At 40.1% G+C, this 13,170-nt stretch overlaps 1 protein-coding gene across 1 annotated transcript in view; it reads right to left on the bottom strand.

Annotated features, from left to right (window-relative positions):
* Positions 1 to 13,170, bottom strand: part of LOC119744613 (tropomodulin-3-like) — a 75,509-nt gene that overhangs the window by 53,835 nt on the left and 8,504 nt on the right. Inside the window, exon 2 of the mRNA XM_038220647.1 lies at positions 3,528 to 3,661. Coding sequence (XP_038076575.1) covers positions 3,528 to 3,653 — 126 coding nt within the window. The 5' untranslated portion in view covers positions 3,654 to 3,661. The remainder of the gene's footprint in view (positions 1 to 3,527; positions 3,662 to 13,170) is intronic.

The following is a 13,170-nucleotide window of genomic DNA, read 5'->3' as shown; positions in this document are numbered from 1 at the left end:
AAAAGGATCAAAAATCAGAAGTGTATGTACCAGCTTTACCAACATCGAGTACATGTACATGGTTTCATGTGCATACCATTCTTGTTGTGAATAATAATGTACTGTAGGCCAAAAGATAATTAAAAGAAATAATAATAACAATAATAACAACAATAATAATAATAATTTTTTTTTAAATTCATTTTGTTTTACTGTCTGTATTTGTTTGTTGAAGTCAAATAAATAACAACAATAATAACATGTGCGCATTTTTTTTTTTTTGAGATGCATGCTATCGATGTTGAGTTTCGAGTTCGTATCGTGTTTTTACACACAATGATTTAGGGCCACCGTATGTTAGAAATATCCTGCCAACATACCTTGCAAACGCATGCTGATTTATCTTTTCTGGACGTTGTGATAAACTCAAACTCTATTACCAATTATTCCAACCATACTCTTATTAAATTCCATGATTAAAATCTCGCACTGATGGGTCTCATCCCGGCAATAAGCGACCAAATGTGCTCACGATCGCCACTGAAAAGTTCTCACACATACAGTACACACACCCAACCACATATCCACGAGATGCACACAAATGGCACACCATTGAAAAATATTTTTAGTCTGGTCCTCAAATACTCCACTGCGCACACTGCATTTATGTCTATCAGGTGCTTGACCGCATTGCTTATTACTTGTCACCAGTCCATCCATTATCGCAACATTTCGCCAGAAGTTTTCGGTCAAAAACGATACTTTACAAGTATTATTTTTTTTCGTTAGGTAGAAAATGGGAAATTCGTAATGTTTTAGTGGCAAATCGTATTTTCGTAATTTAACAAACAATTCGTAATAATTACGAAAAAATCGTAATAGTTGGCAGCTATGTATATGTCGATCATGGAGGAATAAGAACTGTACGACTAATATATCGACAGGGTACGACATGTATGTTGACAGAGTACGACTAATATACCGACAGGGTTCGACATAATATGTCGACAGGGTATGACATATCAAACATATGACATAATGTCGACAGGTGACGGTACGTACCACATATATGTCGTGCGTACGATCTTATATTTCGGGTCGACAGGGTACGATATATGTCGCATACGACTTTGTCGTACATAAGTACGACTTAATATCTCGTGTGTACAACATACATGTATGAATGTTTACTAGTCGTACGTTCGACTTGTTTGTCGATTATGTCGTACATACGACATATCTTGTGAGTACGACTTGTATCTCGTACGTACGACTTATGTATTGTAACTCGTATGCATGACTTGTATGTCATACGATTTATATGTTATACCTACGACTGACATGTCGTACGTATGTCGTAGGTATGACATACAATTTGTACGTACGCATTAAAATACATGTGTCGTACATGTATGTATGAGATATATTGCACATGGTACGAACTCAGGGAGAGAGATTTTATTCGTATATTTCCATCCCAAAGTCAATAGCTCATTTCATGGCAGTCAATTCATACAGTTGCGACATGTCTTATAGATACGAGTTAACCTGCATTCGATAAAATGTGTACGATTTGACCTGGGTCCGAGTTGACCTGTTTCCTACATTCGCTGTCAGAATGTCACGGGTAGGTACGGGTAGTGGCGTGATAATGAACGCTGTTGCACCGACAATAAACGTCGGCGGATATAACTGTCTTGAACTGTCCAATTCGCAATACATTGGAAATAGTATCATTTTGAAAAAAAGGTGTTCATTCATATAGCGGCATATTTCATTTGTTTGGAATAAAACTGGAGAAATGGTTTAAAATCGGATTGAAATACCTGGACATTTTTCTTGAGTGAACATACGTGGTGTTTACGGTAATTTGCGGGCTCATGAATATGTATGTCGCGGGTCAAAGTTTACGGGCTTTGATTGGATATCGTGTAATATATGCGAATCAGAAATTCTTGGCCGAGTTTGGCCGAAAATATAAAGAATCACATAAAGAATTCGCCACGGTTGCGTCAAGGCTATCCTCCGCCTCGACTTACTGTACGACTGTTTGCGGAAGTGTGTGTGGGGTGTACAAATATGCACACAAAGCACATGCAAGGGTCGTTGAGGCTAACGGTATAGTAGTGTAGCGGCACACTGTGTGTGCGGTAGCAGGAACAAGCTCGTATTGGAACAAGCTGATAGCCTTGGTCAAGGCTAAATGCGCAAGTGTCAGTCTGTTACCATGGCAACACATAAGTTTACCAGACCCCAAAAAAGAATAAATTTGGAAAGAAAAACTGCAGGTTATAGGGGCACTTGCAATGAACAAAAATGTACTTGAGTTTTGGTCCTAACTTACTACAACAACCTTACAGAAGGGATACACTGTGAAAACCCCTCCCAAAATGTCAGTCTGTTACCCATGGAATTGCCCCATACAAGAAAGTCAGTCAGTTAGTTCGTCAACTAAAGAAGGCTAAAAACAGCATTTACAACGGCTGTTTGGTGTGTGAATTTGTTCGTTCTCGAAACAGTCGTTGGATCACCTCAGCTCCCCATTTTGAAAATTATTTTGTCCGACTTTCTTCGGAATCATTCGGCAATTCAAAAAATTATGTTACGAGTGAAATAGAAATTAATTTACTTCAAACATAAAGTTGTGAGTGTCTTGTATCAACCTTGATAAGTTGTGCAATAACGGGTTCCACGACAGTCCCGTTTTGCTGGTAAAATATGTCATTTTCAGTCGCTACGCCACAACTTACGCCACCTAAAATGATTGCGCAAGATACGCCATAATTTATTGCGCAAGTCAAGGACTTATGAACTATCCAATTTTCGTGAAGCATGTCATAAGTGAAATGTTGCGCAGCGTGAAATGTTGTGCAACTTATGCAACAAATTTTGGCGCAAGCAGAATTGCGCTATTGCATACGGTTTCGTGAAATTGGCTACAGGTATTCTATTCTCTCGGTCAAAAAAATGAAAATCACAAAGAATTGTATTGAACAGTTTTCCCAACTTCACAATGAAAGAGAAAGGACCTTCCGTTATTCCAAAATACATTGTGCTTCAATAGTCAAAAGTGGTACTTAAACACATGACATTTTGAACCAAATTGTATGTCTGACATATGCAATTAGTTTACGAACACAATATTTTCTTTGTATAAAATTTCAAAAGAAAGTTTCAGCTATTAGAGGCCATGGGCGTCGCCAGGATTTTTTCTAGAGGGGGGCAAAACATATTTTTCCTAAAATAATCCTGTATTTCTCAACATTATCTCGATTTATCAGTTTTAGAGGGGGGCAGGGACATTTTGCCCCCCTCCCCACCCATTCAATTTACACCACTATTACTTTGCGCCTCTTTTTCTTTTCTTGTTTCTCTTTTCTTTTCTTTTGCGATGTCCATGTTAGAGGCTCGTTATCATGATGAAGTAATTTGCTTTTACATAAAATAGTTTTCTTTTTTTATTTAAGAAAATTCCTGCACAACAGAACTTCAAAAAAAAACAAATAAACTACATGTTCACTTCAGACAATCAATAACGCATAGCTTACATCAGGATCCAATGAATCAGCTAACTGTTCAAGTTCCTCCGCAGTCAAAGACTTCAAGATTTCATCTTCATCCACATCCTTGTATTTGTCCAAATCTCCATAGATTCCATATTTTGTGTTTGCCATTGTGCGCACTGGTATATTAAAAAAAAAGTAAAGATCGCCAGAAATTAGTTCAGTGTTAAGCTTAAATACAATTAGTATATGCATCATGTTAAAATTTCCCACTCCTGCAGACACAAACACCGACTTTGTACATAAACATCAGATCTCAGAGCAGGCAGGTTCATAAGTCATTTTGCCAATGATATCATTCCGGTACTTGTACAAAATGTAGGTATTTTGTGCGAGGAGGAGCAAGCAGTACTTTTCTGTCAAAAATCTTGGTACATACAGAAAAGTCCTGCTGTCTTCAAAGCTTGCGTTCTGTATCATTGTTTGCAGAACCACTGACAGAACGTTTTTCCTTTTTTAATATTTTTTTTTTTACCTTAATTTAAGATCCATTTTGTTGAAGCAAAGTACACCAGTATACTATTACATGTACATTTAGTTGATTTTGATAAGTTGAAAGTTCTTGTGCTCGTGAATGAAAACATGGCATACACGGCCGCGGATAAAAAAAGACAGCAATAGTCGCGCACCAAGGAGGGGGAGATATAGAGGTTCCAATGGACAGACACATTCAGGAACTGAACATGGTGAACATGACAGTCCCACAACATGTCTTCGATACGATGTACTTTGTCTTGAAACATGACATGCCCTTTACTGCCAATCCAAACTTGCTTAACCCTTTCAACTAAGCCCTGTGTAAAAGCGATCATCGGCAATCAAAATTTTCAGAATATTGTAATTTTGTGTTTGCCGCCCTCTTTTGACTCATGTTTGATACCTTTTTTTAGCTTCATAGACTGGCTACCCAATGGTGTTGTTTGTTTATGCATTGAAACGTAAAGTTTTCATAGGAAAAAAAAAACAGATTTCTGTTGTTTACCATGCGTGCTTTGCGATTTGTGTTGTGACTGTTCATGAATTCAAGTTGTGACCGTTCATGAATTCATGATTTGTGTTGTGACCGTTCATGAATTCAAGATGGTTTAGCCATCTTTTGAAAAAACAAAATAAACCGAAACAGAAATTCAGGTGATGCAATATTATTGACAGACACTGTGACTGCAGCCCTTGTGGCATGGTGTGGCCAACGTGCGTACTATCAAGATCCCACGGTATTAATTTCTCCAGTTGGATCGGGACTGACAGTGAAATACATGTAGATAGATTGAAACAGTTTTCATGATACCGCGTGGTAATACCATGCGTTTGTTCAATCAGTGGAGTAACTCTTGATCAACCATATGACAGAGAGAGAGAGAGACGATGGTTTTGCAAAAGAATTCATGCCACGTGGTTAAGGGCAGGCACAAAAAAGTGGCACTTTATCCTGGCCAGATATTCGGGGGGGTTTTCGGATTGGTTCGGGTGGGTTTTACCTTATTTTTTTGTCGGGTCGGGTCGGTTTGGGGGAATTAAGATCAGTTTCGGTTGGGATTCGGTTTACATTGTATGTGTAATGTTTCCGGTCGGTTTGGCCTGGTCAACCTGACCCGATGCACATCATTAGTCTCGAGTCACAGTCACAAGTCACTTGTTTTTAGTTGTTCACCAAACTATTCAAATTGTTTTTAAAATTATTTTTCAATCATCCATTCTGTCTTTTAAGTAAATCCCAGTGTATATAGTTTACCTTCTGTGTGTACATGTTGTTTAGACCAAAAATGTGTTTTCCTTTTAATTCCCATCCCTAAAAAAACCTCCCCCGTCCTATCCCTCCATGTTTTATCATCCAAACAGTATTCCTCAATTATCCATTCCCAAGCAACTTGTGTACACACAGAAATGCGTAGTCTGCTATCCAACATCAGCGCGCACAATAAACGTACCTGTGCAATTGGGAAGCACTCCGGAGTAATGCAAAGTAGTGTTCGCCTGGTATTAGGTTAATTCGGGATAAGAGTTGCCAACTCATGAATTTTCAAAGTACATTTTCTGCAAGTCATTTTTTCTTATAAAGTAGACAAACCAAGCTTTCAGAAACAGTTTTTGCTTTCTACTACTGCACTTGGATTTATCTTTATCAAGGCTTGAAGTTTCGAGAAACAGAAGTAGCATTTTCCTCTATTTTTTGATGGAAATGTTAGTTCCCCTCTGTCCCAATTCTTATACTTCAAAGATTTTGTTTTTGCTCGACTATGAAGTTTCATGCCGTCCCTATCCAGCACTATAGAATTTTAAACCAAAAGATGAAACATCACAGTCTTGCACCATTTTGAAAAAAACATACAGCACGGCGCGGTGCTAAACGATCCATGGACAGCAGCGCGGGGAGCTTGACTTTCACTACGATAATAAACATGATATTTGAGCATTTATACTGCTGTATTCTTGTCATTTAGTTGCCCCTGACCATGAAAATGCATGAATTTGGTCCAGAAAGGAAACGAAACTTACAAAAAACTACATGAAGCAACGCAACTCAAGTCCATAATGATGTAAACAGTGTCGACACTATGCGATGTTTGCACGTCCATACTGCATAGTGCCATACAGTACGTGTACACGTACACACAATCACTCTATGCCAACAAACCGCGTGTGGTCAATTGGCCAACCACATGTTTTACAGGCCGACCTCGTGTTTTGGCTGACCCGGTCTGTCTGCACTTGCGACACGGGTACGCGTGGCCTTTTCTTCCTCGGGAGGGGCAACTTTGGAGACGATTATTACATGGAAAATTGGCACTTATTCATGTTATTGGCAAGATTAAACCATATTTAGTGACTTTATATCCCCATTTTGCATAATCCGTACGCGCGTTCTAGAATTATGTGAAATTTCTGCTTGTTTTGGGAAAGGACATTTTTGGTAGGTTATAAAATCTCCCCCCATCAAAAAAATGACAACCGCGCATACTTCACTGGAAAGATGACGTCTCCTTTGTAAGTTGTTACCTAATTGGTCAATTCACGATTGGGTTCTCCGTATCAAAATGACATTTTAATGTAGCGCTGAGAGAAAATGATGGGGACAATTTCCGGGTTGGCATCGCGCTGCGCACTGCAAGTATAAGTAGTCTGGTACCACTCCGACCAAAATATTTCCCTTTCTTTAATGTACACATGTGAAGGGGAATGCGCCTGGTTATTGCCGTATCATATCCGAAAAAAAAAAACATAGCATGCAGGATCAGAACAGCCAGCCGATCACAGTGCACGCAACTTAATTATAATATGCTAAATCGAGGCGCGCGGCACTGTGATTGGCTGGCTGTTCTGATCACGTATGCGATGTTTTTTTGGATATGATATACCACACGCGGTACCCTTCACGTGTATATGTAAAAGAAAGGGAAATATTTTGGTCAGAGAACCAGACTACTTAAACTCGCTGCAGTACTTGTCATGAACTTTCAATTCGGTAGACAAATTATTTTTTTTTAAGAGACCAATTTCACCAGAAGGAAGCACGGGGAAGTCGTAATTTTGGGGGAATATTGAGAGGTACGGGTAAGTGAACCCACCTTCCGAGTTTGAGTTGGAATGATTGAAATAAAATTGTTGGGTTTTTTTGTTTTCAAATCCTCACTTTTGGCAATCAATGCACGTATGGCCCAGGATGTAGAGTCTACTCAGTGCGGGCCATAGACTAGGGCTAGGCTACTTCTACAATTAGAAGGCCTCTCTCCGTCAGCCTTCTAGCATGGCGATTTTTCGGGAGTCAGCACTCTATGGCTTTTGGAAATGCCCTTTGATAGACGAAATACCTTTGTCTGAAATTCTACTTCCTGAAACACAAATCCACCAAAAAGTTGAGCTGGTTGATCTATAACTCTGAAATGTTTTAGAACGATTGACATTTGAACCATGGGACAATTTTTTGGGTTGAAAATCTGAGTTTTTATTCACCAAACCTCGCGTTGCCGATCCGACGAATACAGCGGTCATGTTCATGTGTGTTTACGTACGTTGCGCGTGCGCTGATCTTTGCGTGACCTCAGCAGGTCGGCTCGACCATTTGGAATAGGGGAGATTGTATGCTTTGCATCGCGAAATAGTACATGTACATGTACATCATGATGTACATCATTTTGGCGCGCTGAATACGCTGTGTTGTGTCGTGACAAGTTGTCAGTTTTGGTGGACTGTTTTTAAATTTTAAAGGATGAAAAGATCCATCAGTAAACATACGTAAACACACATGAACATGACCGCTGTATTCGTCGGATCGGCAATGCGAGGTTAGTGAGGAAAAAAATCAGTTTTTCCACCCAAAAAATTGTCCCATGATCCAAATGTCAATCGTTCTAAAACATTTCAGAGAACTTTATAGATCAACCAGCTCAACTTTTCTGGTGGATTTGTGTTTCAGAAGGTGGAATTTCAGACAAAGGTATTTCGTCTATCAAAGGGCATTTCCAAAAGCCATAAAGTGCTGACTCCTGAAAAACCACCATGCTAGAAGACTGACGGAGAGAAGCCTTCTAATTCTAGAGGTAGGGCTAGGCTAGACGATACAGTCGTTTTCCTAGTTCCGGATAGCAAACATCATTCAGGCTGCTTTCGGCTCAACTACTACACGAATTCAAGTGACATTGATTAAAAAGTTTACCTTGAGTGATGGAGAGACCATGAAATCATTTTCAAAATTTAAGCTCTTTTTATTTTGATTTTACGACGTCAAAAGTACCGATGTCACTTTTCCTAGTTCCGGGTCGATTCAATCAGTTCCAAATAGATCAAAACTGCTTCACGCGAAAAAAAAAAAAATCACAGGAAAAATTCTTCTTCTTTTTCAGCCAGAACCAACCGAATCAAGCATACAATGTAGGCCTATTTTCTGATAAAGTATTATTTCATTTTCCAAAAATAGTTCATTCAAGAGAATTCCAGCAAATTTTAAAAAGAGAAAAAACATGAATGATTTTGAAACTTTTGTCTGCAGCGCAACGGCTCAAACTCCCGCACGGACTAGAAATCTTTGACCCAGCAAAGAATACCTCACACAAAATAGATTAACAAGTGTGCAGTTGGGTCGTAAGTGCACGCGCTATCCGGAACTAGGCAAAAGCATACGGTAATTTGTTGGCGCATTTTCAAAAATTAGAGACTTTACAACTTATTTTGATTCAACAAGCATTCGATGGAAGAGTTAATATACGACTGTAGGCCTAGTGTAGTCCGAGTAACTTGAACCCAACTTATCGCCTTTTTAACATACGGACATGGTCTGGCGATAGTAGGGTCCAAGCTAATCCTTATATGCCGAGCTACACAATTCTGTCATTAACCCAAAAACCCAACATTGCCCAACAAAACATCAGATTTCACCCTCAAAACGGCCTCCAAATGACTAGATATGCCACCTGAGGTACAAGTAGACATCGGTAATTAAGATGGTTGTACTGAAGTTTACTTACGATCCGGATGAAAAGTGAAATTTCCCGTTCAATTCCGAGAGCTCCCCTCGCGATCGTGAACACTTAAATTGCGATGTGGTCTTCATGCCCAGCATTCATTCGATGGCCCCCGTATCCCGATTACGTTTGTAAACACAAGTGCATTTCGAACGATAATAGGGAGTCGGGAACTAGGGCAGATTTTATGGACGGAAACCAGTTCAAGCTAGTTCCCGACTCCCTTTTTTCGTTCGAAATGCACTTGTGTTCACAAATGTCATCTAGTCTACTCATTATCATAATCGATGCATCGCGCATGCTCGGTTGCATCGCGCGCGCTCAGTAACGGAATCACACTCGGGATATGGGGGCCATCGAATGAATGCTGGGCATGAAGACCACATCGCAATTCAAACACGGGTCTGAAATTGAACGTGTTCACGATCTAGAGGGGAGCTCTCGAAATTGAACGGGAAATTTCTCTTTTCATCCGTATCGTAAGTAAACTTCAGTGCAACCATCTTAATTATCGATGTCTACTTGTACCTCAGGTGGCGTACATGTATCTAGTAATTTGGAAGCCGTTTTGAGGGTGAAATCTGATGTTTTGTTGGGTTTTTGGGTCAATGACAGAATTGTGTTGCTCGGCATATAAGGATTAGCTTGGACCCTACTATCGCCAGACCATGTCTGAATGTTAAAAAGGCGATAAGTTGGGTCCCAGTTACTCGGACTAGGCCTAGTGTATGAACAAAATATTCGAAATCACACGGTACAACTACAAGTGATACACCGCAGAGAAAATTTATTGTAGATTCGCAGCTTCCGCGATTTTCTACAAACCGTCCAAACATGTCGAAGTGCGAGTCTGAAATCTGGCCAAAATTCCTCTTCTAGATATTTTATCGGAAAAATCTTTGTGTATCAAGGAGCTTACATTTTTCTTTCAAAATATAGTCAGAAAAAAAAAATATTGGAGACTAATCCAAAAGAGGAAGGTTTTTATTTGACGGTATCCGGAACTAGGAAAAATCCAAAAGAAAAACGACTGTCGTGACTGTAGCCAGCCTGTATGTCTACGAACATGTTCGGGTTATTGTTAGGCCTAATGTAGTCCCACTAACTGGGGCGCTAGAACTCCTTTTTTGACATTTGGGATGTTGGTCTGTCGTACTAGCGTCCCACTACAGAAGTATTGTCAATGTTACAATTTCAAAGTTCACCACAAAAATCACGCAAAATACTTGACAATAATACCTTTGAAAGCACCTACTGGCATTCCACATGTCAAAGACGAAGTAATGGGGCTTCAATGATACTCACAAATATTTTTTGGGTTGAAAATCCGTGAAATTCAACCACTATTGAACAGACATCATACAGCGATCATTCAAAAATGTTATGGCTTTTATCTACTTTAGAATGCATTGTCTATAGTAGTATGGACGTACATCATGTGCACATGTATACAAACACGTCCGTGAAGCAGGGGCCGGGACACGACCGCGACCAGTGCCGAAAAACAAACTCCGCATGTAGATCGGGGAATGCGCCTACGACTGTATTCTTGTACCGCGCCTTGTCATGAAACAGTCGTAGGCGCATCCCCCGATCTACATGCGGAGTTTGTTTTTCGGCACTGGTCGCGGTCGTGTCCCGGCCCTAGCTGGAGTTACCCAGCCCTAAATTTTATCATTGGGTTGTCATTTAGGGCTGGAGGACATTTTTCACGTGAACCAGCAGAGTTGGCAGGTCCCAAAAAAATTCGACCCAAACCTTGCCTGGGATAACCATTACACAGGTCCTTGAAGTAAAAAACGATCCACGATGAAGATTCAGCCTACAATTGCAATGAAAAAACGAGGCATAAACCGACAACCGTGCGGTCATGGCGAGGCCCGCAATTGGATTTGTGCACAGCGCGTTTACCAGTTCATTCTTGCCGGCTGCGCTGGCTGATGGCGCATGACGTCACTAATGCGGAAGCGGAATACCCGACGACTGTTGAGGTTTACCACTCGCATCATAGCTGCGATACTGGACGGCAACCAAAGTTTGCCGGTTATCGTGCATGAAACAGTCATCGGGTAATCCGCTTCTGTGTAAGAACACAATACTGGAGAACAAAATAGGGACATGGGGATCAAAAATAAAATTGGTTGTATTAATTTTGTTTCCCTTTTGTAATGCTCGACCGGCCTTCCCTCTTTAGAAAATAATAATGAGAAGATAAGTTTTAAAGCATCTTTCCTTTATTAGCAGCTTTATGTTGGTGATAAAGAGAAAGTTAACGTTAGTTACATGGTGTCCACTTCTTGCTTGTTACCAGACCAAAATTGTCAGAAATGGAGATTATTATAGTTTCTTTATTGCAATATAAGCTATTCATTGCTGAAAATCAAAAATTTAGACGATTTTTTTTTTATATACCGTAATTTTCGGAGTATAAGCCGCGCGGCGTATAAGCCGCAGCACGCAAAAATCTACAAATTAAGATTTGAAGTCGGCATATAAGCCGCACCGGCGTATTTTGTAAGGCCTCCAAATTCTAGCCAAAATGCTTTGAACCAGTTCCATTTACACTACAGAAGCTAAAAAAAAAGGGCCACAAAAGTTGTATCAAATCATTTACAATCGATACTCTCACAAACAAATGTGGAAATTGATGATGAGAAATAATCACCGGGAATTGCTGCCGGCTGCCCCGTCCGGTCCCCGGCCGTAAAAGTTAATACATCGCCCGGCGCGGCAGCCTGCGCCGCGCCGGCCTAGGACAATATTTTCCTGCAGCACGTGAGAGAGTATGCAACCCACCTTGATTTCCCCCATTGCGTGTGTTGTCTGACCGGAGCGCTACGTACAAATCTTGCTTTGTGGCAACAGATGCTGATTTGTTTTGTCCTAAAAATATACAGGTCCGTTTTTATCTCAAAACTTATCAAATTTTTGTGATTACTAACGAGCAGTATTCAAGTTTCGATCGTAACTTTCTTCGAAAATAGTCAAAACGATGCGGCCATTTTCATGGACGAATCCATTAATTTTGTAAGGGGTGATGTAGTCCCTGTTTTGAGGCTTACATCGTTTCCTGAATAAATTTCAAGTTCAAAAATTATATTGTGACGTTGAACAACTGATTATCGAATAAAGAAATGTTTCGAACACCATAAAAAGTATTAGTCGTCTTTTTTCTTTTTTTTTAAACAGCGGAAAAGTTGTTTCCAAGATAGTACACCCCTATATTACCTCAAATGGTGTGGTCCGCTGGGGAAAGCATGCCAGCTAGCTAGCAGCACTAGAATCACGTACGGCTTGTTGCAAGCGTCGATCGAAGACAGCTTTCACCGTACTTTTTACCGCTTGGCACCTTTACGTGGCACGTGGTTTCGGTTCGTTAATGACTTTCTTAATTGATAATTCATTTCAGCAACATATCTCTTCTTATACCAGTACATTAAATACACATGTGAATTTCATTTTTATTCTTTAACCCTAACCCCCTAGGCCCTTGTTGCTTACAACCATCCTCAATCCTCCAAAATCCTCCAAAAATTTTCAACTCCGCCTAAATTTTTCAAAATTGTCAGACAGTCCTGCCTCAAAATGCATTCATCCTCAATCCTCCAAAATCCTCCTCATCCCAAAACTTTGCACTCGTGTTTAAATGAAGGATAAACCAACGCCAAATCCTTCAAAATCATCAGACAGTCCTGCCTCAAAATGCATTCATCCTCAATCCTCCAAAATCCTCTTGTGCTTCAATCACCATTCATCCTCAATCCTCCAAAATCCTCATGTGCTTCAATCACCATTCATCCTCAATCCTCCAGAATCCTCATTTGATTCAATCACCATTCATCCTCAATCCTCTAGAGTCCTCCAAAACCGCCAGGAGGATTTTGGAGGAGTGAGGTGGGTTAGGCTCGGCGAATAAGCCGCCCTGTGTATAAGCCGCAGTAAACATTTTCATGGGCAAAATCAACGTATAAGCCGCGGCTTATATTCCGAAAATTACGGTAATATTTTGTCGCAAATTTAATAAGTGGACACCGTAACTAACGTTAGTTAAATGAGAGATTTAGCTGTTAAACCATTTTAATAGCAGATCAATTGAAAATTTTATGACCACAGTGTCTCACAGTAAGGACCTCAGAGGGAAATTCATCCATTAAACATTATGCTCCTTT

This window comes from Patiria miniata, unplaced genomic scaffold, assembly GCF_015706575.1.
Source record: "Patiria miniata isolate m_02_andy unplaced genomic scaffold, ASM1570657v1 HiC_scaffold_7, whole genome shotgun sequence".
Lineage (NCBI taxonomy): Eukaryota > Metazoa > Echinodermata > Asteroidea > Valvatida > Asterinidae > Patiria > Patiria miniata.
The sequence above is the reverse complement of the archived record's forward strand: the minus strand, read 5'-3'. Positions and strand labels throughout refer to the sequence as shown.